Source organism: Bacillus rossius (assembly GCF_032445375.1).
Source record: "Bacillus rossius redtenbacheri isolate Brsri chromosome 4 unlocalized genomic scaffold, Brsri_v3 Brsri_v3_scf4_2, whole genome shotgun sequence".
Taxonomy (NCBI): domain Eukaryota; kingdom Metazoa; phylum Arthropoda; class Insecta; order Phasmatodea; family Bacillidae; genus Bacillus; species Bacillus rossius.
In genome coordinates, this window is record NW_026962011.1 from 15163466 (window position 1) to 15188599 (window position 25134).

The window sequence follows — 25134 nt, forward strand, 5'->3', positions numbered from 1 at the left end:
GTTATATTGGCTCTTTTTAAGGTGAGCATAAAAAATAAAATTCTAGGCTGCTAGGGAAAATAAATATAGTCTTAAATTGGCTAAAATGGGATTTACATTGAAAGGTTGCTAGCAGGACGAACGTGTTCGAGTGATCTTAGCATTTTAAGTCAGCAGTAAACAGTTTTCACGACATAACATTACAATCTGTATAAGGAAAAAGTGTACTAGTCAAATCGGGCAGCATGAAGCAGTCCGAAAGTTATTGACCGAAATTTCGGAGAAACGACTTTCGGTCTAGTGCATGTTTGGTCTAGTGCCTGTTTTGTCAAGTGCCTTTCGGAATTATGCCTTTCTTTCTAGTGACTTATCGGTTTAGTGCCTGTTCAATCCTGTGCATTTCACTCAAAAACGTTTCGGTCAACAACCTTTTGGTCAACTGCCTTTCGGTCGAGTGCCTTTCACTCTAATGCCTTTCGGACTAGTGATTTTCGGCCTACTTCCGCTTCCCCGTCAAATCTTGTTTTATCTTTTTTTTTTTGTCCTGGGAATCTAGAATTATTCTCTCTGAGAGCGTCACGGGAAAAAGTTAAGTTAAACGCACGTTCGAGTTGTTTTTCGGAGACTCCGCACACAATAAACTCCGCGTGTCATACGCCGACCTCCGCCCGTGATAAGGACGGTGACGCCGCAGTTTCAGCTCAGAGCGCGAAGGCAGAGGTCGCGTGCGGCTCCTTCTCACAGGTCTTCAAGCATGTCCTCTGACACCGTGGACTACTACTCAAGGCAAGTGAACGTCGTGCCGACAAGCTGCAAACACGCCTGTGTATCCTTACTCTCGTTCACCTGCTCTTGAATTGTGAAATTATTTGCTGATATTAATGAACTTTCTCCTAACATTATTTGAAAAAAATATATATTATTTGTAGATAGTTTAGAAAGGGGAAACCACCAAGACTACTTCAATGTACTAGATTGTTTGATAATAAAGAATGGCAGTAAATGTAAACAAGTCGAAGGTGTTTATGTTAAAAAAATATGATGCTATTATTAAAAGGAGCTTATTGCTGGAAGAACAGGCAATAGAGAAAGCAAGAGATTACAAGTGCCTGGTAGCTAAAAAATTATATATGCTCTCCAGGTCAATAATATAAAATTATAAATCTAATGCTAATCTGTTTCATTGAAAACCTAACAAGTATGCGACATGATTAGATCATATTTACAGTTATAACCACTGTGAATTTTAAAGCCTTGATTTTTATTTTAAGGGTTTTAAAAGTTGTGTAATAAGTACCAAGTAGAGGGCCTTAAAAATTAATTGCCCCGTACCTTAGTTTGACTAGGCGGGGCGACAGCGGTTTCTTCCTTGTAATTGGCAGCCATGTGCAGAGCAGCCACTGCCTGATTTTTGGCTGGGCCATTGAAGGCGCGATATGTTTCCGCCCAGAGTGGCTGCGATTCTCGTGCCAACAGTAGACATGTACTTATAATAATCTCAACCTATGATGAAACACTGTCGACACTGTAGTGTTTGTAATATAGAGTCTCTAATTCTTTTCGTGGAAAAAGAAACACACGAAGCTATAAGTATATTTAAAATTCGGTTATTTAGGGTTCCAAATTAAAAATTTATTTATTATAAGAGATAAATCATAAAGAATTAAAATTTTGTTTGTAAAGGAAATTATTATTATTTTTTTTTTGCTATCTTCAGGAGTAATTTCAGGCATAAAATCAACTGCAATTGTAAATTAAAATTGGAATACAGTCAAATTATTAGATTTTTTTAAAAACTGAGAACTATTGTTATTTCACAAGATTTGCAACTTTTGGCCATGTTAGAAACTAATTTTAATTTTACCCTAAAAACCAAATTACTTATATCAGAATGATATTTGTAGTTACTACTAAAGTGGCCATCTTCATTGTAAATATTTTTTCGTGCTTATTTTAATGTTATTGAAGAATTTTTTTCCTCTTTCATTTATATGTTTTATTTTTAATATATTTTCTTAACAAGAAAAAGTAATAATTATATTAGGAAATCAGTGGTTAATATACGATAAATATATTAAGTTATTGCATTTGTTTGGTTCAAGTGATCGAAATTGTGTCCAAGTTAGGAAATATTCTTAGATTTTTTGCTTTTGCAATTATTTTTTTCGAACTACATAGATCTTTGGACTTTATAATGAACTTACCTGTTTGTTCCGGGGTTATCAATCCTCTTATCACGTAAACAAAAGGCACATGATTAACATCTGTGTTTAAATCTGTTTCAAGGACACTATTGCTAAAGAGGTGTAAATAGGTGCCATTGTTCTCTGATGACTTGCATAAAACTTTCGAACAGTTAAATGTATATTTTTAAAATTAATATATTAATATAGTAAAGTTTCCTGTAAATAAGTTAATTAATATATTTAAACAGGAATTTTATGGAGAGAGTGGTTTGTGATTTTATTCAAAACCTCTCAGAATCATGTTATGAACTGTTTAAAAATATATAAATGCTTTGATTAATAGTTAGATATTATGAGATATAACAAAAAATGAATTTGGGTATCGAACCCGAGTCAGCAGACTGCCTGGCAACGCCCCTGACTTGACAATGCTTTAAAATATATTCATGCACAATGACTTACTTAACTGACAAATTCGGAAAATATTTAAGACATTGGTACAGATTGGACATTTACTATGCACCCAAACGAATGAAAAAATATAAATCTGGGAAAAAATTTCATAACTAAGACGGAATTAGGAATAATATCATATTTTATATGAAACTCTCATTTAACATAATCTTATTGATGGGTTCAACTACTACTAGCGCCTTTAGTTCGCAGGCCGCCGCGAGCTTCACTAAGCGGACGCAGAATGAAGGGAAGTTGTCAGACCTGTCTATATATGACTGTGGTCGGGCCACATGACGTGCGTGCAACGTGTCGAATCTGAGAGGCGATTTTTCAATCGATTAATGTCTTGAGAAAGTTTCACATCTTGATAATTCACAGAAACACCCCAGTCAGACAGGTCTTATTAACTAGGTCTACATGGGGTGTAAAATTTATACAGAGTACGAATTCACCTGAAATATATACTTTACGTACTTTACCTTGGAAGTGACAATAGAAGGCCTGTCTAACTGGAAGTGAAGTATGCAAGTAAACGAATGTGTGTATTTCCTGTGTACTTCAAGTAAAGAAATGTCAAATTGAAAAATATTTTGTAGATTATAACCGATAATACTTGCAAGAATATTTTATTTTATTTTCAGAATTGAATTACACTGGTCTGCAGAAAATTATTTTTTCTCCTCATTGTTTTCATGCATCATTACAACATCATATTTGGTGTTCTTACCACGTAATTTAAAATGCAAAAAAATACAGCACATAGTTATTTAGAGAGAGAACCTTTAGGTAGGTAATATATAAACATTATATGAGAATATAAATTTCTAATGGACGAATACATCAAATTATGACTCTTAATAGTGACACCAGAAACTTTTATATATAAGCCTGATGAACACTAAAAACCAATGTGTATAATGCTTTATTAAAATCCTACAAAACGTTTTGAAAATTTGTTAAGTATTCCTGAAAGAGTACCTATGTATATGTTTGTTTTTCTATGTCAGAGACATTATGTTTTTTCTATTTATAGTCTGACATGAATATTGATCATGTTCTTATGTGTTTAGTTTGGATTCTTTAAGATAATATATATTGTTTTTTTATTGTAGAACATTAATCGAATTTATACTAATTCAAATGTTGTAAATTTGAGATAGATGATCTATAGACATTTCAAAAGTTAAATGAACTGTTTTCAATGTATTGATCAACTGGAGCGGCATCTATTAACCTACATATATTCATATGGTTTATAGAATTTAAATTAGTTAAATATTAACTTTCAAATGTGTGTTTAATATAAATTAGTTAATGTTGATTATATGTCCGGTGGAGCTTATACTAAGAGAACCAATATTTGTTTAGAATAATTTCACTTATTTATCTTTGGAAGTATGATATTTTTCTTCTTCTTTTCTTTCGTCGAATTTATTTTTTTATTCATTAGAATTATTTGAATCATATTTGTCTTTGGTGAGCGGAAATTAAAAAAAAAAAAAGTATTATTTTTTCGAAGGAAAAGTACAGCTCTTAAGTTTTTGTCTATACCAGAATGAGTTTGTGAAGTAAGCTGAATTGCTACATGAATTAGTATTCTTTAGAAGAAAACGAGTTTCTTCAGTTTAGGGGCTCATTGCATTAATCAAGAAGTTTATTAAAAATTCGCGTGTGTAAATCATCGGGGAACTGGAAAAATATGACGGAAGTTCTTGTGTCCGTACCAACGTGGATTCCAGAGGATACCTACTGCATTCCTGATGTGTGTTGGTATCGACGTTGTCTAAAATATCCCCGTCATCAACACAATTAAGTCATCGTACTATTTAAAGGTAGTATTGTACGGGATTCTGCAATATTCAGTCAACAACGGTGAGCTATCCACACACAGAGTCCCCTCAACATAATGACATTTCCCTGCTATATGACGGCAACTGCACAATTTGAAGATATCCCTTTGTCTTGTGAATGACCTGTAAAATCAGTTAGGAATACTCAGTGGTTATGGGTGTAGTGTCTCAAACTCACCGCATATATAAGAGCTAGCGAGTTAAACAAGAATTTCTACCATAAATTATATTAACTGAGACTCTTATAAAGGTCTAAAAGTAAAATTATTAATAAGGATTTCTTAATACAAGTTTCACTAGAATATTCATTGTCCTTTATAATGTAACTTGATGTAAGTTTTTGGACATACCCCATTGCTAAGAACTTTTTCTGTTGAAGAAAAACTAATAAATAAAATAAATAAAAATACACAAGAAAGACAAAAAACACACAAAATTAAGCAAACAATTGCTGTTGTCAACAAGAATATAAACACCACAAAATATTCCGAAACCGAAATATGGTCAACAAACAAAGAAAAAACAAAGAAAAAAGTACTAAGTGAACAAAAAAACACACAAATGAAGACAACACAAAAATATTGAAACCAAAATAATTCAGCACAACAGTTGAAACGAGACAAAAACACGACAAAACGAAAAGACAAAAAAATACAATAGTTTTACCAAAACAGAAACAAGCGACGTTTCGGGAACTGCTATCTGCTCCCGTCCTCAGGCAGAGACGCACATGGTACGGAAACACAGGTGCGACTAATGTAATTTCTATTAAATAATGGAATCATACTTTTAATGTACAAAATGTATTAATATAACATTTCTTGCTTTGATCAACTTACATTTAAGTTTGGTTATTCTAATATTCACAATTAACAACATAGTCAGTGAATGATAATTTATTTTTATTATGTTTTGTTAATATCTTTAAAGTTAATCTAACAGTGAATTGCATATTTGTTTTTGACAGCATCACAAAATTTCAATATTTTTCAATCTGGCATAATTATTACCTGTAGAAAAGCATTCATTACATGGTAAAACTTCAAATTTTACTTTAAAAAAGAAAAGAAAATCAATAAATACAATAACATAGTAAACTTTCTATAGGAAAGAGGTTTTACAGTATTAAGTAAAATACAATGCCGCCATGTGTACGAAAATGCCGTGTGCCTGGTTGCGATGATAAATTTGCTGTTAGACACCGCTTCCCAGTTTACGAATAAACGGTATACAATGAATGGATACAGAGAATAAACGTCGAGAAGCTGAAAACTCTCCACCCTCTTAATGCTGTAGATGTGATTGCAAACTTCAATAGTAATGCTAGCTTGTGACATAGGTGGTTTTAGCATAAATAGCTTCTTAGGTCATTCTTCCACCAATATTTATACGGTTAGTACTGTGCACGGCCACAACAGCGCTGCAAATAGCGTTCTAGCTGTTATTTAGAGTGTGGCCTTTCTATCCCTCCCTCTCTTTTCTATGCTGTTGTAAAGTCACAGTGTATACTGCGCAGGCGCATATGTACTACCATAGAAATCACTTTCGGCACTTTCCTTCTTTCTCTTATAACTAGCAAAAACCTATTTCGTATGTATATACATTGTTTATAATGTTAACGCATAAAACGAATTTAAAAAAAACCAAAATTTATGATATTTTGGAAAAAAATTCATATCGAAAAATCTAGACATGATAGAAAAAATTGGCCATAGGAAACAGATTCAGAGCTTCAAAATCTTCATATTCATTACATAATTTTTTGAAGGAGGATTTTGTTGCAGACCAGTTTTATTAAAATTAATAAAATATTAATATTTTAATAATTTTATAAATAATATTAATCTAAAATGCACATTCATACTAAGGTGAGAAAAAGAATCAATTTGATAGAAATTTGATTAATTGCATGCTAATAAACAAAACAAAATTAAAATTTTACATATATTTTTTTTAATTTATCATATAGAGCCTTAATTTTTTAAAGCTACTTTTAAATGTAACGAACAAAATATAAGGTGAATTTTTTTGGCTTTTAAAAAGGTTAAAAGTGCTTCGTTTTATTTTCCTTATAAAAAAAATTATATTCCAAAACAAGCCCTTTATTTTGAGTTCACGTTTTTAGGCTAAAAAATTTCAGTATTGCTGTTGAAAAAACTTTTTGTTACCATTTTACAAACACGCACTGTGGTGTTAAAAATTCCAAAAGTTAAATTTTTGTATAATTTGCTCATGTGAGTAATTTAATACATTATATTTGAATAAGAGTAAAAATTTGCATCTCTTTGCGTATTTCACCATTTTTACTATGAAATTAACAAGAAACTACCAGTGGAGGTGGCTGTGATTTAAGTTCTACCCACACACCATACTTAATATTCAACCAATTAGGGCACAGAAATAATGCTGATCTTGGGCACCATCATTGAAATGTTGAACCTAGAATTTAATAGTTAAAAAAAAATTTTTTAATCGAGCATTTAAATTAATTATTACTTTGACTTTCTTTATGCGCTACGAATCGCAGCTATGGTATTTAAGCCCACCAACATTGGCAACGTTTTGTAAATCATTACAGATCACTACGGACACGATTATATAGTGAATTGCGATAAAAGAGAAATAATCCCGAAAATCATGCTAACACGCCATATAACACAGAAACGCAAGTTAACACAACATAAAGCACCGAAGTGCAATAAAAATTATGAAATTATCAGAAAATTTAATCAGAACTCAACTCAAATTAGAAAAAAAGTTATCTTTAAATATATTCAATTAGTGAATTTAAAATATTTAGCATGAAGTTAGTACCAAAATGTAAGTACCAAATAGATTGAAAAATGTTTTAATTATTTTTTTATGTTGCAACTTTGTTTAGTAGTTAATATTTACATTACATCATTGGAAAATTTAAAAAAAAAACACACTAATACTATCTGATTTATTTTTATTGTTCCCAGTAGACCGACATACTTACTACAAATTGTTATTTTGTTAACGTGCTTCGTGTATCTGTCAAAATAACACTATTTTGGTGAATTAAATTTCATTTAACAAAAAAAATTGCTTTTTTTGTTAGAAACTATACTATATTCATAAATAAATGGAGTTCGTTAAAAATAAAAAATTCAATAAAAAAAGCAAATCTCCTGTTTTAAAAAAAAAACACGAAATTGACGTACAAATAATACAACGAAATCTTGGTTCTACGTATATCCTACAAAATCTAGGAAACAAACTACGTAAAAATGTGAGTTGAAGCAGCTGAAGGCGTCAGGCCGGAGGAGCCGGGCGCTGACCGCGAGTGGCGTGACGCAGGCGCCCGAGGCCCAGCTACTGGCAGCAGCCCGGGCCGGAGCCGCTCATCTGCCTCACCGCCGGCCAGCTGGTCGACTGGGCGGGCGAGCGCTACGGCGCCCGGGAGGCGGTGGTGTCCGCCTACCAGGGCGTCCGCTGGAGCTTCGCGCGGGCCGCGCGGGAGGTAGGCCGAGCCGCACAACGTACCACACCGTTCCGCTGGCTTTATTCAGCTTATCATTATTACGTGTTGTCTGAACGCTCTACGGTTTTTCCCCCCTCTCGAACGGTGATACAGTTCAATACAATACTCTAACAGTACGATGCTTTACTGTTTAAAAAAAAAAAAAACTTTAGTCGACCATCTGTATGCAACTTTAATATCTGACTTAATTGCTATGAAATATTTCTCAAAAATATTTTATATTATAGAGTGTCTACTATTATTTGTTGGTTTTTAAATGTGCCTTTACTTCAAAAAGGTTTTTGAACCAACGCAATGCACTGGATACTATTACCGGAGGCGAGTGTGTGAATAATAACCTAGCAGCAAGAGTTGTGACGACAAAAATTCTGTATGGATAAATAGTTAGATTTTATGTGATACTCGAGGTGTCCGATGAAATATAACTTTGTTTAAAGAATTTTTAAACACACTTTCGGTGTATTTATGGTTTTCTATGTACGAATAGTATGTAGTGTTGCTTATTTAACACGTAGGTACTGAGGTTCGCTTATAACTGGTTCTTCAAAAAAATTCAGACTTTGACAGGAAAAAAATCTTAAAAAATGAAGAAAATAACCGATAAAACATTTTCTCGAACATACCCCCCGCCGTATTATATTTAAGGATATTATCTTGCTAGTAATTTTTTTATTAACACTTATTTTTAAAGACACAAATGAAACAAATATGAATGATTTATTTGTTTGCGAGAACACAGAAAATTAACTTAGTTATCACATCAAAATTATTAGAAATATTTATTAATAAATATATACCTACCGGATACATTACGTACAACAGATTATATATATTACATATCTTGCCAAAAGATTTGTTACAAAACACTAAATTCCTTGTTGCTTTTGGGGAACATCCGTATGAATTATTGTACATGAAAAAAAAAAAACATGAAAATGCAATACCACAACGTTGGTTTGCAAAATATTACACCATGTTGACTTGGTGGATTTCGACGTGGTATATAAATGTCCCTAGGTTTAAGATGGTTTCTTGGACGTGCTCCATTGTTATTTACAATGCAAGAAATGGCGCTAGTCCAAAAATAATTTTAAATAAATCTTCCACATTGCAGAAACCATTCAAAGAATGTAATGTCCCTAGGCTTGCGTTAATTATACCATTAACTGTGTGAGAGAAATCTATACACTTTCAAGGTAAAAGGTTTGTGGATTAAATGTTTATAATGAAAAAGAGATATTGAAAAGATTATTTCTTTATTTTATACAAAAAAAACTGTAATAATTATTAAGAAATAATTTTCAGTTTGTTTCTTTAAGCAACACTAAAAAAATACTGAACAAATATCGATTTAATTTTTCATTTTCTTATTTTAACCCCAATATTTATATTATAATGAAATTTTACCCCAGAGGGAGTGAACATATGGTAAGTATGGTTCTAAGAAAAAAAAATTATTTTAATGAGGTTTAACATATAAAATTTATAAAAGTTGGTTTTAAATAGTAAATAAACAAATCCTACCTACTGAATAAATCCATTTTTATATATTCTGCCCTTAAAGGAAGTGAATGGGTTAATATTTTTTTTATGAAGAAAAATAAACTTCCTGCGATCTACTAGAGTTAGAGATACGAAACTTAGTAAAAATAACAAACAGCATACATAAGATACTCAGTACTAAATACAGTCAGCCCCACAAGGCTTCTAGGTGCGATTTGCAGTTAGGAGGGTTAAGCATAATTTACATTTCGGGGAGGCAGCGATAGCACCTCTTCGCCCACACTGATAGGTATCAAATTCTTTCCTTTTTAATATATATATTTTCAGGTCTTCTTACTATTTCTGGGGTTATATCGCTCCTTCCCACTTTCTATCAACGGACCACTGTGTACGCCAATGTCTGCAGTACGTAGAGTCATTCTGGTCGGTGGCCTTGTTGTGTCGCAGGCCAACGAGCTTGCCGCTGGACTGCTATCCTTGGGACTGCGCCCTGGGTACGTGGTCGCCCTGTGGGGGTACAACTCCATCCACCACTACGTCACACCTCTGGCCACTGCCAAGGCGGGGCTGGTACTGGTGAGCACTGCAGGCGCCTCATTCGCTGTTCACGCTGTGGGTGCATATCGGCACGCCACACGTGGTGTGCTACACAGCACCAGCTGGAATTTAATAGAGCTTTTCAGTGAGCACATTTTGAATTTTTGGACTGATTTGAAGGGAATGGTAACCATACCTGGTGTGGAACTCGAACATTACAGTGAAACCCACGAGCATCAAAAATAATATTTCATGTGTAGAACGTTTAGTATATTACCGTATTTAGTTCAACATTCATCTGTTTCCAAAGAAAGTGAAGGGAATTAAAATAGCACGAGAAAGCTTCAGTAATATTTACGTAATGATAAGTTACAACGAATCCTAAAGAAATCTAGTTGCTGCGATTCACAAAAAATTTACGAGATTGATCCCCACATGTAAACTAGCCATTAACGAATATTTAAATACATTTTCCTGTGCAGCTCCGCCATCAAGTCTGACGAGGTAGAGAGCCGATGGCCTTGTATGCAGCATTCCCAGGTAGTGTTTTGACCCACGATTCACCTGCGCTGTTCATGATGTTGCATTTAATACGTAGCATGTTGATAGGAAAACTGCGCAGTCCTGTAAAAAGATAAAGCTCCGGCCAGTTGCAAGAAAAACTGAATGTTGCAGGCAGCATCTCATGGTCAGAAGTTGACTTTATCATTCCGGTCTTTGTTAGATGTAAGGAGTCACTTATTGTAGTAAATGTGTGAATATACTGATTTCCATACATACGACTTTGCGCCAATCTTCAGTTTTGGCTCGTAATTCACAAAACAACCTTAAGTATATGGTAAAATTGGTTTCTCTTAAATAACCCTGGCTGTACAGACCACATTGTTTTCTAACATGTATCGACTGTTGAGATTAAATAGTTCACATTCCAATAATTTCCGATGAAACAGTTCCTCCATGGCTGTCATGTACTAAGGACTGATTAAAACTGTACGTGTAAACGCTCGGAGGTTATACCATTTTGTCTGCATAATTTTAACAGCACAGCCAATTTGTAGCTCGAAAGTTTCGAGTGGACCGGCCTTTATTTCCAGCGTATTCCCCATCCCATTTCGACATAGATATAGCAGCATCAGGCGAGTCGTACTCACCCGTACAGTTGACTTCAAAATCTTCAGCCACTGGCCGACGATGTGATGACCACACGCCCTAAGCAGAGTAGCTCCGGAGCATAAATCTAGTTTTATAAGGTCTGCATTAATTTTCTTAAAGAGAATTTTCCATGGTCTGTTAAAACCATCGTGCTTATTATGTACAGGTTATATGGATATAGTTTTTAAATAATTACAAAAGGCACTTTGGTTTAATTTTGTGGTCGTACAATGAATGCACATTGAATAAAATGGTTCCTAGAGAAGACCTATCTGATGTAATGGCAAAATGCAAGTTAGAAATGCTTACGGGTTGAGTTGGCTCTCAGAATATCCCCATCTGCAATGTCACGGTGGTGTATCCTGGGATATTAACGAGGAAAAGTGATGCTGTTGGGATAGTGGTTACTTGTTGAAAAACGTTGAGCCAAGGTGTCGGTGCTGCCCCCAGGCGCAGCTGGATTCCAATACCAGGCGCCCGAGCTGAAACTATGAAGGAACAAGCTGTACTCCAGGCTACTGATTGCTGTAACATCGAGCACACAGATATGGCCTGACTCTAATAGCCAAGAAGGAGCTAGTGGTTACTTGTGTTTGAGCCAAGGTGTCGGTGCTGCCCCCAGGCGAAGCTGGACCCCCAGTACCAGGCGCCCGAGCTGGAGGTCTGCCTGAGCAAGGTGGGCGCCAGGCTGCTGATTGCTGTAACATCGAGCACACAGACATGGCCCGACTCTAATAGCCAAGAAGGAGCTAGTGGTTACTTGTGTTTGAGCCAAGGTGTCGGTGCTGCCCCCAGGCGAAGCTGGACCCCCAGTACCAGGCGCCCGAGCTGGAGGTCTGCCTGAGCAAGGTGGGCGCCAGGCTGCTGATAGCTGTAACATCGAGCACACAGACATGGCCTGACTCTAATAGCCAAGAAGGAGCTAGTGGTTACTTGTGTTTGAGCCAAGGTGTCGGTGCTGTCCCAGGCGAAGCTGGACCCCCAGTACCAGGCGCCCGAGCTGGAGGTCTGCCTGAGCAAGGTGGGCGCCAGGCTGCTGATAGCTGTAACATCGAGCACACAGACATGGCCTGACTCTAATAGCCAAGAAGGAGCTAGTGGTTACTTGTGTTTGAGCCAAGGTGTCGGTGCTGTCCCAGGCGAAGCTGGACCCCCAGTACCAGGCGCCCGAGCTGGAGGTCTGCCTGAGCAAGGTGGGCGCCAGGCTGCTGATAGCTGTAACATCGAGCACACAGACATGGCCTGACTCTAATAGCCAAGAAGGAGCTAGTGGTTACTTGTGTTTGAGCCAAGGTGTCGGTGCTGTCCCAGGCGAAGCTGGACCCCCAGTACCAGGCGCCCGAGCTGGAGGTCTGCCTGAGCAAGGTGGGCGCCAGGCTGCTGATAGCTGTAACATCGAGCACACAGACATGGCCTGACTCTAATAGCCAAGAAGGAGCTAGTGGTTACTTGTGTTTGAGCCAAGGTGTCGGTGCTGTCCCAGGCGAAGCTGGACCCCCAGTACCAGGCGCCTGAGCTGGAGGTCTGCCTGAGCAAGGTGGGCGCCAGGCTGCTGATAGCTGTAACATCGAGCACACAGACATGGCCTGACTCTAATAGCCAAGAAGGAGCTAGTGGTTACTTGTGTTTGAGCCAAGGTGTCGGTGCTGTCCCAGGCGAAGCTGGACCCCCAGTACCAGGCGCCCGAGCTGGAGGTCTGCCTGAGCAAGGTGGGCGCCAGGCTGCTGATAGCTGTAATATCGAGCACACAGACATGGCCTGACTCTAATAGCCAAGAAGGAGCTAGTGGTTACTTGTGTTTGAGCCAAGGTGTCGGTGCTGTCCCAGGCGAAGCTGGACCCCCAGTACCAGGCGCCCGAGCTGGAGGTCTGCCTGAGCAAGGTGGGCGCCAGGCTGCTGATAGCTGTAACATCGAGCACACAGACATGGCCTGACTCTAATAGCCAAGAAGGAGCTAGTGGTTACTTGTGTTTGAGCCAAGGTGTCGGTGCTGTCCCAGGCGAAGCTGGACCCCCAGTACCAGGCGCCCGAGCTGGAGGTCTGCCTGAGCAAGGTGGGCGCCAGGCTGCTGATAGCTGTAACATCGAGCACACAGACATGGCCTGACTCTAATAGCCAAGAAGGAGCTAGTGGTTACTTGTGTTTGAGCCAAGGTGTCGGTGCTGTCCCAGGCGAAGCTGGACCCCCAGTACCAGGCGCCCGAGCTGGAGGTCTGCCTGAGCAAGGTGGGCGCCAGGCTGCTGATCGTGGCGGAGACGGCGAGCTCGCAGGGATACTACGACATCGTCCGCGGCCTGTGTCCGGAGCTGGAGCGCTGCCCGCCGGGGGAACTGCGCAGCGCGCGACTGCCGCAGCTCTCCACGGTCGTGCTGTGCGGCGGTCAGCGCAGACCGTGAGCACGTTCTCGTCGTTCTGTCGCCGTGCGCGCGCCCGCTATTGGGCCCTGCCTCGCATGCGGTGTTCAGTATTCACCCACCCGTTCTTTATCTCTGCTTGGAGAGCTGTGTTTGATAACCAGTTTGTTTCATCTTCACACCAACTCTTTGCTCCTGCTCGGAAATCAAAGTTTCTTTCTTCCATCCAACTCTTTGCCCTGATTGGATTGCAATGTTTACTATCACCCTGCTTGGAATATTTTGGTACTTTTTTTCTGTTTCTAGGTATATTTCGAAGCTAGACTACCTATTGTAACTTTTGCCATAGTGCGACTTCCGGAAATTTTTTTATATAATTTGTCGATCATTATTCATACCCCCAAACCATGTTCAACTCAAAATTTTATATATGGAAATATATATACAAAGTTTATGGTTCTTACTCTAAATAGATAAAATAACATTTATACGGCTGTGTAATTTGTAAAATTGTGGGAGTTATAGCATTTTTGTCTGTTAAAAAATTTCCATATTTCTTCCCCTTTAGTCAGATTTGGCCCATTAACGAACTTGGCCAAGATTTTCTATTAGTATATTTTATGTATAATTTTGTATTATATAAGTTACATTTTTGTTTTTATGATAACTGTGGTATTTTTGTAATAATGTTTTCATAATTTCATCCAATATAGACTACACAATAATAATAGGCAATAGACGAAAATACGCTTAAGAATGCACTATTTTTAAGACAAAACTAAGTAAGCCATTAAGTCATAATCATATAAGAAATGCATCGTGCCCGAATCGTCTATTATATACTACTTATGCTATATGTACTATTTGCAAAAGGTAGTGTGTTGTTATACCTGCAAACCTTTTAACTCTCTTTATGTGTTAGGTACTCGCTATATATGTACATGTCGAACAGATCACATACAGTAAAATCTATAATGATTTTTAATCCAACATGTGTATTTACAATGTAGAATAGTTTTCCCATTTAGTTTCTCCGAGTGCTATTCAGCAATATACGTTTATTGAAGTGACTGCAGCCAATATATTTCAAAGTAACAATCGAAACTTGTTCTTTATATCACAGCACACTCACTGTTTAATATTTATTATAACTTCTTAATGTTTAACCCAGCAGAGGATAAATAAGCAAGTGGTGCTCTATCAATCTCTCTGAATTTTAATTGTGTTGTGAAATAGTTTAATTTTTTTATTATTAATTTATTTAAGTAAAAGTTGTTTAAAGCAACACAAAAAACTTATAAAATATCTTTACTATCATATACCAAAAGTATTCTTTTTACTATTATGATAATTATAATACCCAGGCAGCAGAATACAACAGGTGCTATGTCTGATTTTGCAGGGGAGCCTACCTTTTGGATGATGTCCTTAAACTGACAACCCCGGATGGCATCAGTAAGTTATCCGAACTCCAAAACGCAATTGATCCCGATGACGCTGCATTCATACATTACACATCGGTGAGAAGTAGGCTTTGCTCAATCTTGTATCCACTAGTAAAATTAAGAAAAAAAATTACTTGATAGTTTTTTGTAAAAGAGCTGTTTATTTATTACATAACTGGTATCACTGTGCCAAAAAATGTGATACATTTTGTAGGGTACTACAGGCAGTCCCAAAGCAGCTGTTTGGTCCCACCACGCTGCTGTGAATGCTTCAAAAGCCTTCGGGAGGGTTTTCAACCCAGATTATGAGGTACTTCCATCATTGTATACATTCAAATTTAATAATTGAAATATTTTAAGGGAAAAAAAAGTTCGCTAAATGATATTTAATTGTTTATTTAAATACATACTTTATAAGCCATATAAAATTTATCTTGGTCAAATAAGGTCACACTTCAACTTAAAAACTATGTCATAATTGAAAATAAATTAGGATGAATATGAAAATACCAGTAGTGCCAATTTATATATAACGGTTTTCCTTTCAATAACGACATATGGATGTAAATGTTTCAATATTTAAGTTCAAAAATGTAAAAATATTTTTCATAAATTTCTTAAAACACGTAAAAATAATTATTTACATTATAAGCCAATATTTTTTTGGTGTATTTAATCATGGAATGCAAGCTTAATCATAACAGTACCTACCATATCACGTTTCATACAGTTTATATATATACATATAGTCTGAAAAACATTGGCCTTGTAATAGTTTCCTATCGGCAGTTACAGTTACATTTGAAATGTATTATTTTAACAACAGAAAAAAAAACCTTTTTCGGAAATATTATTAAGATCATGTTATCCCAAAAAATGAGGTAAACATCTAAAACGGTACACATTGCAAACAATTCACAAAAATTGGAATTTCAGAGTTAAAAAAAAATCTATTTTTTATAATATCTATATTTACCTAATTCATGTAGTCTGGTCATTGCGAGAATTACAATAAATTAATAGCAAATAACAATAGATATTATCTGAATAACCACTTTATAAATCGCAACTAACATGAAATCAGAAAATTCCAAAATAATTGTGATAATACATCCCGGTACGAGATCAAACCCGATATGTACAATATTATTGTACAAAGAAATACATCGCTGACATTTTTGTAGCATGAAAGTTAAACATAGCGAAAATAAGGCAGGGTTCTGATTTGATCTACGTAGGCAGTAGGTAGTAAACAATTATATTATAACTTGGTAGGAATTTGATGCAACAAATATATTAAACCAGTCAAACAAAGAAATAAAATAATTCATAATTGTTTCAAGAATATTTATATATACGCCCTTAGACATATTGTAATGCGGTCAGAATATTTGCTCAAACTAATAATATATTTTAAGGTACATGTTGATACTCGTTACTGTAAAAGCAATAAGAAAACTGAAAAAACTTACTGATTTTTATTTTATAGCAAAAAAAATTACTAGCACAGATGCAGTGCTGCCATGTTGGCACAAGCATTGGTGGTATACTACTTGGTCTTCACATGGGTACAACCATTGTCTTCGCCTCTCCGAAATTCAATCCTGATTCATCTATACAAGTACTTAAAGACGAGAGGTAAGTTATTAACTGTACTACCACAAAGTGTCCGTACAGACATTTAATTCTTATTTAAATGTATTTTCAGTATTATTTATATACTTTCCTATTGTTTGAATTAACCTTCTCTCGTGTCAATGCATTTTTACGAGCACGCTATTGTTGTATTACCTTAACTTGAAAAACACTATAGGTCTAACCTGAAAACAAGAACTTATAATAAGTATTTTGAACCTTATTATTATGAACTTATTTTTCCTATGTATTGTTGGAAGTCCTAATGATTTTTCATGTATGTTTCATCCTGTTCACATTTTTTATTTGGAATCTTATTGTTTTTCGAGATATTACTTACCTGTGATTTAACACTATTGTTGTGACCGAAGGCCATGAGATGCTGCTCTGGATCTCCCAGACAGGGTCTTCACGGGATTCGGCAGCACCGGAACAGGAAGTAGATTAAAAATTAAGTTTTAAGGTTTTTTTTTGGCGTTACCACGTATAGGCTGAGGCCTAACGCCTTGGTGTTTTAAAAGCTATAAAATATGGTTATCGTGTATTGTTGCTTATATGGTGTAATGTAAAAATGTTGCATCTCGACCCAGACATCGACAGTGAGTAAAGTTGTTCTGATCAAATATTTTTGGCTGTTTTTAAAGAGAAGTACGTTTTCCGAACACTCAGTGGTCCTTCAGATAGATTTGAAATTGCTTCTACTGAGTAATGCCGTGTGCTTTAAGTAACTATTATTTTCTGTTTTCGTTAAAACTATCTCTTTTAGGTTAAACTGGATTAAAGTATCTACAAACATTTGTAATTTATCTGTGCCTCCGTATCTCCCAATGAGTTTAGCTACAATTAGACTCCAGAAGGGATTGATCACATGTAAATTTTAAATATTCAAAATAATTATAATAAATATTTTTTTTTTGCTCAGAAATAAAGCCTGTAAAATATAATAAATTTTCTACTAATCCTCAACTACGTCATACACCAAAGAGAATTGTAAACTCATTGTAAGATTTTCATGTTTATTAATCTTAATACTTTTTAAATAAGATTTTCAAGGTTTTCAGTAAGCAGTGTTTGATTTTATGTGTCAGTGTTTTGTCGTTAGTGAAAGTGTTTGCTGTGTTTTGCCTCCTGTTTATAGTAATTTTATATACCATTTCCACCTTCACAACTATATTTTCATTCAGACTGCTCTTAATTTTAAATAATAAATCTTCCACCATTAAATATTTTTGTTTCTCTCATCATAATTCTCTTGTTATTTCTTCTTCTAACTGCATTCCTACAAGTATACCATATAGTCTAGGGTTCCATAGCATACTGACCATATCATTTACAGTTTATCAGCAACAGGAGTCATTTGTTGTTGTCTCATTTATTTTAATGTATTTAGTGTTCAAGGGTTTTAGTACAAATTAGTTTTAAATATGTCAACGAGTCATCAACACCACAGATTAAACATTTTCTTCACCTCTGTGGTATCACCCACCATACTCAAGTATTAATTCTGTAAGCTGAAGTATAAGGTTAAGTTCCGAGCTCAGAAAAAAAAAAATATATATATATATATATAGGAGGAGTGGGGACTGCCCATAACGTTAAAAATAATAGGTGGGAAGTGTCAAAAAAGACATTTTCCTGAAAATTACATAGTACACACAGATTCTGTTAATGACATGCTCTCAGACTAGAGCAGCAAGGTAACGCCGAACTAAAGAGTCGTCTAAAATTACGTAGCGTCTCGCGAGTCACAGAGATTGCACGGAACCTGGGCCCCTTGACAAATTGTTACAGGACGTCATTGATGATTTGAAACGAATGTGCCATGAGTCACAGAGCCCATGTTGAAGCTGTTGACCGAAGTTGTAGGACCTCAGAAACTTTGATGCCAAACACTTCCCGTCGTTACAAAAGGGACACGTGCAGTCATCATTAAAGCATGCTTAAAATCATCGCGCTTATGAAGTCCCATTCAAAGACTGAATTTGCGTACAAACATGAGAGCTCGTCTTATTGGAAACGCAGATAATGATTTCCCACAACAAGTACTCAACCTGGGAGAAGAAGCATATTCTTCTCCAAACTTGAACGCTAACGTTGCTGAAATCTTACTAAATGAGACACTAGGTCGAATAGTTCACAGCCTGCAGCATCTCAGAGATACAGTAAATCCTGACCTTAAAAAAACTAATCGATAAGGAAGTTCTTTGGCTGTGTTCAAGGGCAATAGTGTCACCGAGGAACGAAACTGTCAATGAAGATAACATTATAATTCTACAAAAAGTTCCCGGCCAAATAAAAAAATACAAGTCGGTTGATACAGTTTGCAATTCCGAATATGTATTCCACTATCTACAAGAAATATTTAAATTCACTGAATCCATCTAGTAGGCCAGATGGAAGTATTGTTAAAAATCGGTACGCCTATCAGGCTCTTAAAAAATTTAAGCCCACCTAATATGTTTAATGGCACTTAAAAGACAACTTGACTGTGGCGACCATCCTAACTGCCAGCAGTCGGCCAGTTGGCGCACATCCCGAGGGTTACTATCATCCCCACGGACATGCCGATGTGTTTCAAGCGGCTTCTGTTTCACGTTAAAACCTCATTTAGGCTGAACATTATTAAGTTTCAGGGACAAACATTGTCTTTGTTTGGCACTGATTTACGATGGGAATGTTTCTCTCATAGGCAACTATATTTTGGAACTCCAGAAAACCAATAAATTGTGCTATCATAACAGAAACTGATGGCTAATATTGTGTGCAGAGATGTTCTAAACCAATAGTTACTTTGTAAAAAAAATAAACATTAAATTATTTTTAAATATATCGTTTTTTTTAAAAGGTTATAGGGTAATATGTAGGTATAATATTATTCCAATTTAACGCGGGTTACACCATGGGGCTCTGCTAGTATTTAATAAAATGAGAGTATGAAGTGATAGTTCCTTCACAGATCTTATTTCTTTCAGATGTGATATTATTTTCGGAACTCCTGCCATGTACGTGGACTTATTAACTCGAATTCAAGAAATTGGTACTTCTTTGACACACCCTATGGTAACAGTAATAGGTGGTTCAACAGTATCAAAAGCTCTTGCTCAACAAATAATCAAGGTCTTGCCTGTGAAGAGGTTTTTGGTAAGTTCGATCTCTATAATTTTATTCTCAATCTATCATTGCTCGTTTTTCAAAAACTCATGTGTTTTTCTGCAATAGATTATTTTACGGTTGCTAACAGATTTGTCATATGTGTTACAGCAGGCGTACGGAATGACCGAGGGTCTTCCTTTTTTTGTTCCTCGTCTTGATGATTCTTCGGAGCTGAGCATTGAAACTGCTGGAAAAGCAGCAACAGATATTGAGGTATCGTAATTTTGTATGTGAATATTTGAAATATTTGTATTGAAAATTTTAAGAACATGCCTACACACAATAATAACCTAATAATAATATACAAATATATTTTCTCAAAACCCTTGTAAAAAAAATATTCTTACGAAGCCACCATATGCGATAGAAGTTAACTTTGCAAGAGAGAGTAAAAAGATTTTGTGCAAGTATGCGAGTGAGCAAGTGCATGAATATTAAAGTTTGAATATATGCATATGCCAGTGCAAATTGTAAAGTGTGTTATAGTTATTGGAAATATACCATCGAGCTGCCCAATATATTCTGATGATGTTATCGCCTTCACTCACAGTACCGGCTGTAATGATAATTAACTTTAAAAAATTACTTAAGTGTAACATTCGTTTAGTCTTGTAAGTTGTTCAGGTGAAGGTGGTGGACAAGGCGGGGAAGATCGTCCCGGCAGGCACTGCTGGGGAACTGTGGGTGAGAGGCTACTGCTTGATGAAGGGCTACTGGAGAGATGACGAGAAGACCAGAGAAACAATTACCAAAGATGGTTGGCTTAAAACCGGGTAAGATCAACTGATAATTAACTAACCTTACCTAATGTAATAACCACCACTTCTTTTCAATAATTTTCAGCTAGCCCTTCGTTGTAATTAAAACTTTTACGTGTTTTGTTATTCATTTTATCATTCATAAAATGTGGCCCTATTATAGCGTGTTGGTATATTTATGTTTACGATATTCTTAGTTTATTCTTTAAGAGCTTTGGATACTTGATTATTTTAATCGTTGGATGTTTATTTCAATTTCCTAACTTTTTTGTGCTTTAAGTTAATTTAGATAAAATAATATTTACATTATTTAAAAATAAATAACTTATTTAAAAATAAATTATAACATTCAATGATGCTTGTTATTCGAACTCACTACTCTTCACTATAATTCAGGCTGTTTTCAGTGCTTTTAGTTAATTTAGATAAAATAATATTTACATTATTTAAAAAAAAATAACTTATTTAAAAATAAATTATAACATTCAATGATGCTTGTTATTCGAACTCACTACTCTTCACTATAATTCAGGCTGTTTTCAGTTTAAAAGTAATACCTATTCCATCATGTGTTTGTTAAAAACCTATAGAAGTGCGTGATATTTCTCTATTACAGGGATCAAGTCATCCTTCAGAGCGATGGCTACGGGAGGATTGTCGGCAGAATAAAGGAATCAATTATCAGGGGAAGTGACAACATATTTCCAAAAGAAGTGGAAGAATTTTTTCTAACGCATCCTGACGTTATAGATGCTCAGGTGATTATGAATCATACGTCCACATTTTCGTAGCACAAGAAGGTTTGCTCTCTATTAGAAGTCGCTAACCAACCCAAAAAATGTGATTTTAAAATCGTGTTTTTTTCTTCTTTCCAAACGATTTGATCATCAAAAATTTGTATAAGTTTGGTCAGCCACAATTAAAATACGAAACAATCGTTATGCTTCCCAGAAAGCACAACCACGAAGTTAAATTAACAAGGATATTTCAGGCGTTTGATACAGAACCTGTTATATTTAACGTACCAATTAAAACAATACAAGTTTGTTTCTGTTTAATTGTTATGAGAGAAATTATTTAATTAAAATAACGGGGAAACTACGAAGTAGAGAACGCCAACGGTCGAGCTGGACTATGAAGTTTTGTGTATCAGTCTCGAGTGATGCATGATTTATCACCGCTTTCAAAGGCGCGATGTCTAGTTTAGTAATCAAGCTTCCCTTCTCGTCACCAACAATATTAATCCACCAGCTTAAAGCAAGTGCCTTAACTACCCACGATGTCTGTATTGAAAAAAATAATATTGTTTGAAACAGAGATACAAAAGAGCGTCACATTACGTAACACAAATTTGCAAATTATTTAACACAATCTAAAGGTTCTCAAGAACACATAAATGCTATAGCTCTTGCACACGTCTAATCAAAATAATGTAATGTTATAATTCTGTAAATGGTCAGAGTCGATCAAACATGCTACCTAAAATGTATCAAATTAATATTATAGTGTGAAATCACTCATGCAGGTATAATTATATTTTTACAGTAATCTACGTTCGAATACAGTAATTTTTATTTTTAACACTGTCAAGGAATAATGAATGCTCAAGTGAATAGCTGCTATTTTAATAACGGTAAATTCGTGTTTATGAAGTACCAAAGCACATGACTTTACCAACTCATTAAACAGAAGACATATAATGAGGCCATACGGCAAAGAAGTGAGATAGGGGACGCGGCAATAGACCGAAAGGCACTAGACCGTAAGGAAATAGACCAAAAATTTGAATATATATTTCCGTGGGAATATGTATTAGCTCTGGCAACAGGCAGTTGCCCGAAAGGAAATAGACCAAAAGTCGTTTCTCCGAAATATCGGTCAAATGACTTTCAGTCTAGTTCCTGCTGTATTGGTGAGAAAGGAAGTTCGCCAAGATAACTCAAAGGCCAACAGCATGACCTCGCTGAAAATTAAAAATATATAGATGAGTAAGGATTTAAATGGTTTTATTGCAACAAAACCATGGACAAAACTGATGCTTAAATTTTATAAAAAAATTTAATTGTCTTCTTTATTATACGTTTGCTAAAAATATTGCTCTTAAATAAATCAATTTCGTATATAAAATCTGATTTTACTGCAGGATAACTATCTCCAACAAAGATGTCAATTAAAAGTGTTTGGGAAAATGATGGACGAAGTAAAATGTGATAAAATAGACATTTTACTGAGTATCCGAGAAATAAATTATGTAGGCACTAATTAAAAGCCATCCTAAGTTGAAATACAACAACGAACGTTTGAATCAGAAATTGCAGCTGAATATTAAAAACATTTTCACAAAACGCCTAGGCGTAATTTTATTAATTTTTATTATTTAATAAGTGATACTGAATTTAAAATGTAGAAGAATAAATCTGTAAATGTTAAATATTGTAAATAAATATTAGTTATTATACGAAGTTCACTGAAAACGTTTAATTTGATCGAGACACGAATTTCATGGTGACACGACAGTTTCACTTGTATATCTTGTATATAATTTATTTCTAAGCTGTTTTCACACTATATTAAGCCCGTAAGGTGCTAAGAAAAAGGTTTACTTTTGTTTCAGGCATTTGGCGTCCCTGATGCCCGCTGGACGGAAGAAGTGTGCGTCTACATCAGGCTCAGAGAGGGCTCTAGGCTGAACGAGCAGCAACTGAAATCTTTCTGCAAGGGCAAAGTAAGTGCGCCATATCAAGTTAATTGGTCAACTGTCAGTAGTAGGAGACACATGATTGACCTCTAGGAGGGGCACCGGTGGTTTGAATAACCCCTCCCCGATAAAACTGGTGCAATGGGACTTAATATATTGATACTAATAAATAAATGCATGTATTATAACCCTACTAAGTTATTAATAGTAATACATCCGTCTATTATAAGGGTTTAATATAAAAATGACCTAAATCTACTTCAGAAGTCTTTCAAACCATTTAAAATTTTAACCTTCTGGCTGAGAAAGAGCAGGTAACTCTGTGGTCCTCCCTACCCCCTCCTTTCCAGTTAATCCCTCTCAAGAATCCGCCTCTGTCTGTCAGCCATTTATTAGTGTTAAAAAAATACCTTTGCTTGTTTGCAATGCTTAGTCATTTTAAATCAACAGAACTATTGTAGTTACTTGGGCCAAACATTCGTTTAACCATTAAGATCAAAGTCCTGCCCAAGTAACTAATGCACGGTACATATATTTTTATAATTTATCTGAATGATATTACGAAACGAGATATTTTGATTTTACTTGAATTTGCTAGTCGACAATTTATTAATCTTAAACAAATTATTATAAAATTTTGTATGAAAACAGAGCGTTTGAAAATGTTATTTAATTATGATTATTCTAAAACTTTTTCATGATTTTTCATTTTATCGGAAACCATATTTTACTGAACATCATATTTCTGTCTTTTTTAAATGCGTGTAGCTAAATTTAAATCTTATATTTCATTTCCGTATCAATTTATGTATTGAAGGAAAATGGCGTATGTAAATAATCACGTTATAGTGGCTTTTCCTTGCTCATTTTTTATAATTTTCTTTGTCATTATATTTTTTATTAAATGCTGAAAAACACAATTGAGGTTAGTGTTAATATTCATGATAACATTATGGTTATCGGACAGTGTTTCATGTTTCAGGTGGCAGAATTCAGAATACCTCGGTACATCCGCTTCGCCAAGGAATTCCCGCAGAATAATATGGGCAAGATTGACAAGAAGAAAATGCGTGAGAACTTTCTTCAGGATATAGAATATTTGGAGAACAACGAATCAATAATGAAGAGTCTCTACGGTTCTTCATCAAAATAAACCCGAATTTAATATTCGTGATATTTTGCTATATAATTAAAGCTTATAAATACACTATGCTTGTGAATAACGTGTGGTTAATAATGGACTCATTCTCAAACTGTAGATAACGCTTATGATTATTTGATTTATATTCTATGAAGATGCCAATGAAGATTATAGATATAACATTAACATTTCTTCAATACGACATCCTGTTCTTTTATGTACATGTAAATAAAAATTTCATATAATATTTCTTTCTACTTTTTTGTGGGAGTACTATTAAAATTACGTGTGTTTTACTGCAGGGATTGTGTATTAACATATCGTTTCCAGCATGTTGCATCCCAAATCCAAAAGTGAAACTGATACTATATAAAAATGATAAAAAAAACCACAAAAATACATATTTAATAGCTTTCTACTTAATTTTTTTTCTGAGACAGCATTTCAAAACATCTAATAACAGTAATTTGGAACTAAGTCTTTTTCCTTGCTATTCGCTTTATATGAATTCGGTAAAATTGGTATTGATTAACATATAAATAGAATATAAATAGACGCATACATATGCTGGCCTTCAGTTTATTATAACCAAAGTACAAAAATATTATTTTGCTTCTGTATCAATAAAAAATTAAAAAAAAAACACTTTTAAATGCTTGCTAAATAAATCCAGAGAAACTGAGCGAGTTGGTGAAACTGTCAAACGTTGGACTCACATTCACGAGGACTCTGGTTCGAGTCCCGATCCGATAAATCCCGACTTCGGTTATTCCATGATTTCC

At 35.3% G+C, this 25134-nt stretch overlaps 1 protein-coding gene across 2 annotated transcripts; it reads left to right on the forward strand.

Annotated features, from left to right (window-relative positions):
• The first annotated feature begins 663 nt into the window (after nucleotides 1–663).
• LOC134542042 (medium-chain acyl-CoA ligase ACSF2, mitochondrial-like) lies at nucleotides 664–24599 on the forward strand. 2 transcript variants are annotated; one of them, XM_063385889.1, is made up of 10 exons: nucleotides 13306–13560; nucleotides 14925–15042; nucleotides 15182–15277; nucleotides 16457–16605; nucleotides 19575–19743; nucleotides 19864–19968; nucleotides 20380–20528; nucleotides 21130–21271; nucleotides 23128–23238; nucleotides 24194–24599. In XM_063385889.1, the coding sequence occupies exons 4-10, from the start codon at nucleotides 16478–16480 to the stop codon at nucleotides 24362–24364; spliced, it is 975 nt and encodes a 324-aa protein (XP_063241959.1). In that variant the 5' UTR covers nucleotides 13306–13560; nucleotides 14925–15042; nucleotides 15182–15277; nucleotides 16457–16477; the 3' UTR covers nucleotides 24365–24599. The 2 variants fall into 2 exon arrangements, 1 of the variants encoding a protein (XP_063241959.1); XR_010076726.1 differs by lacking the exons at nucleotides 16457–16605; nucleotides 19575–19743; nucleotides 19864–19968; ... (2 more) ...; nucleotides 23128–23238; nucleotides 24194–24599 and adding exons at nucleotides 664–765; nucleotides 7793–7955; nucleotides 9927–10055 and having other exon boundaries at nucleotides 11791–13560.
• The last annotated feature ends 535 nt before the right edge of the window (nucleotides 24600–25134 follow it).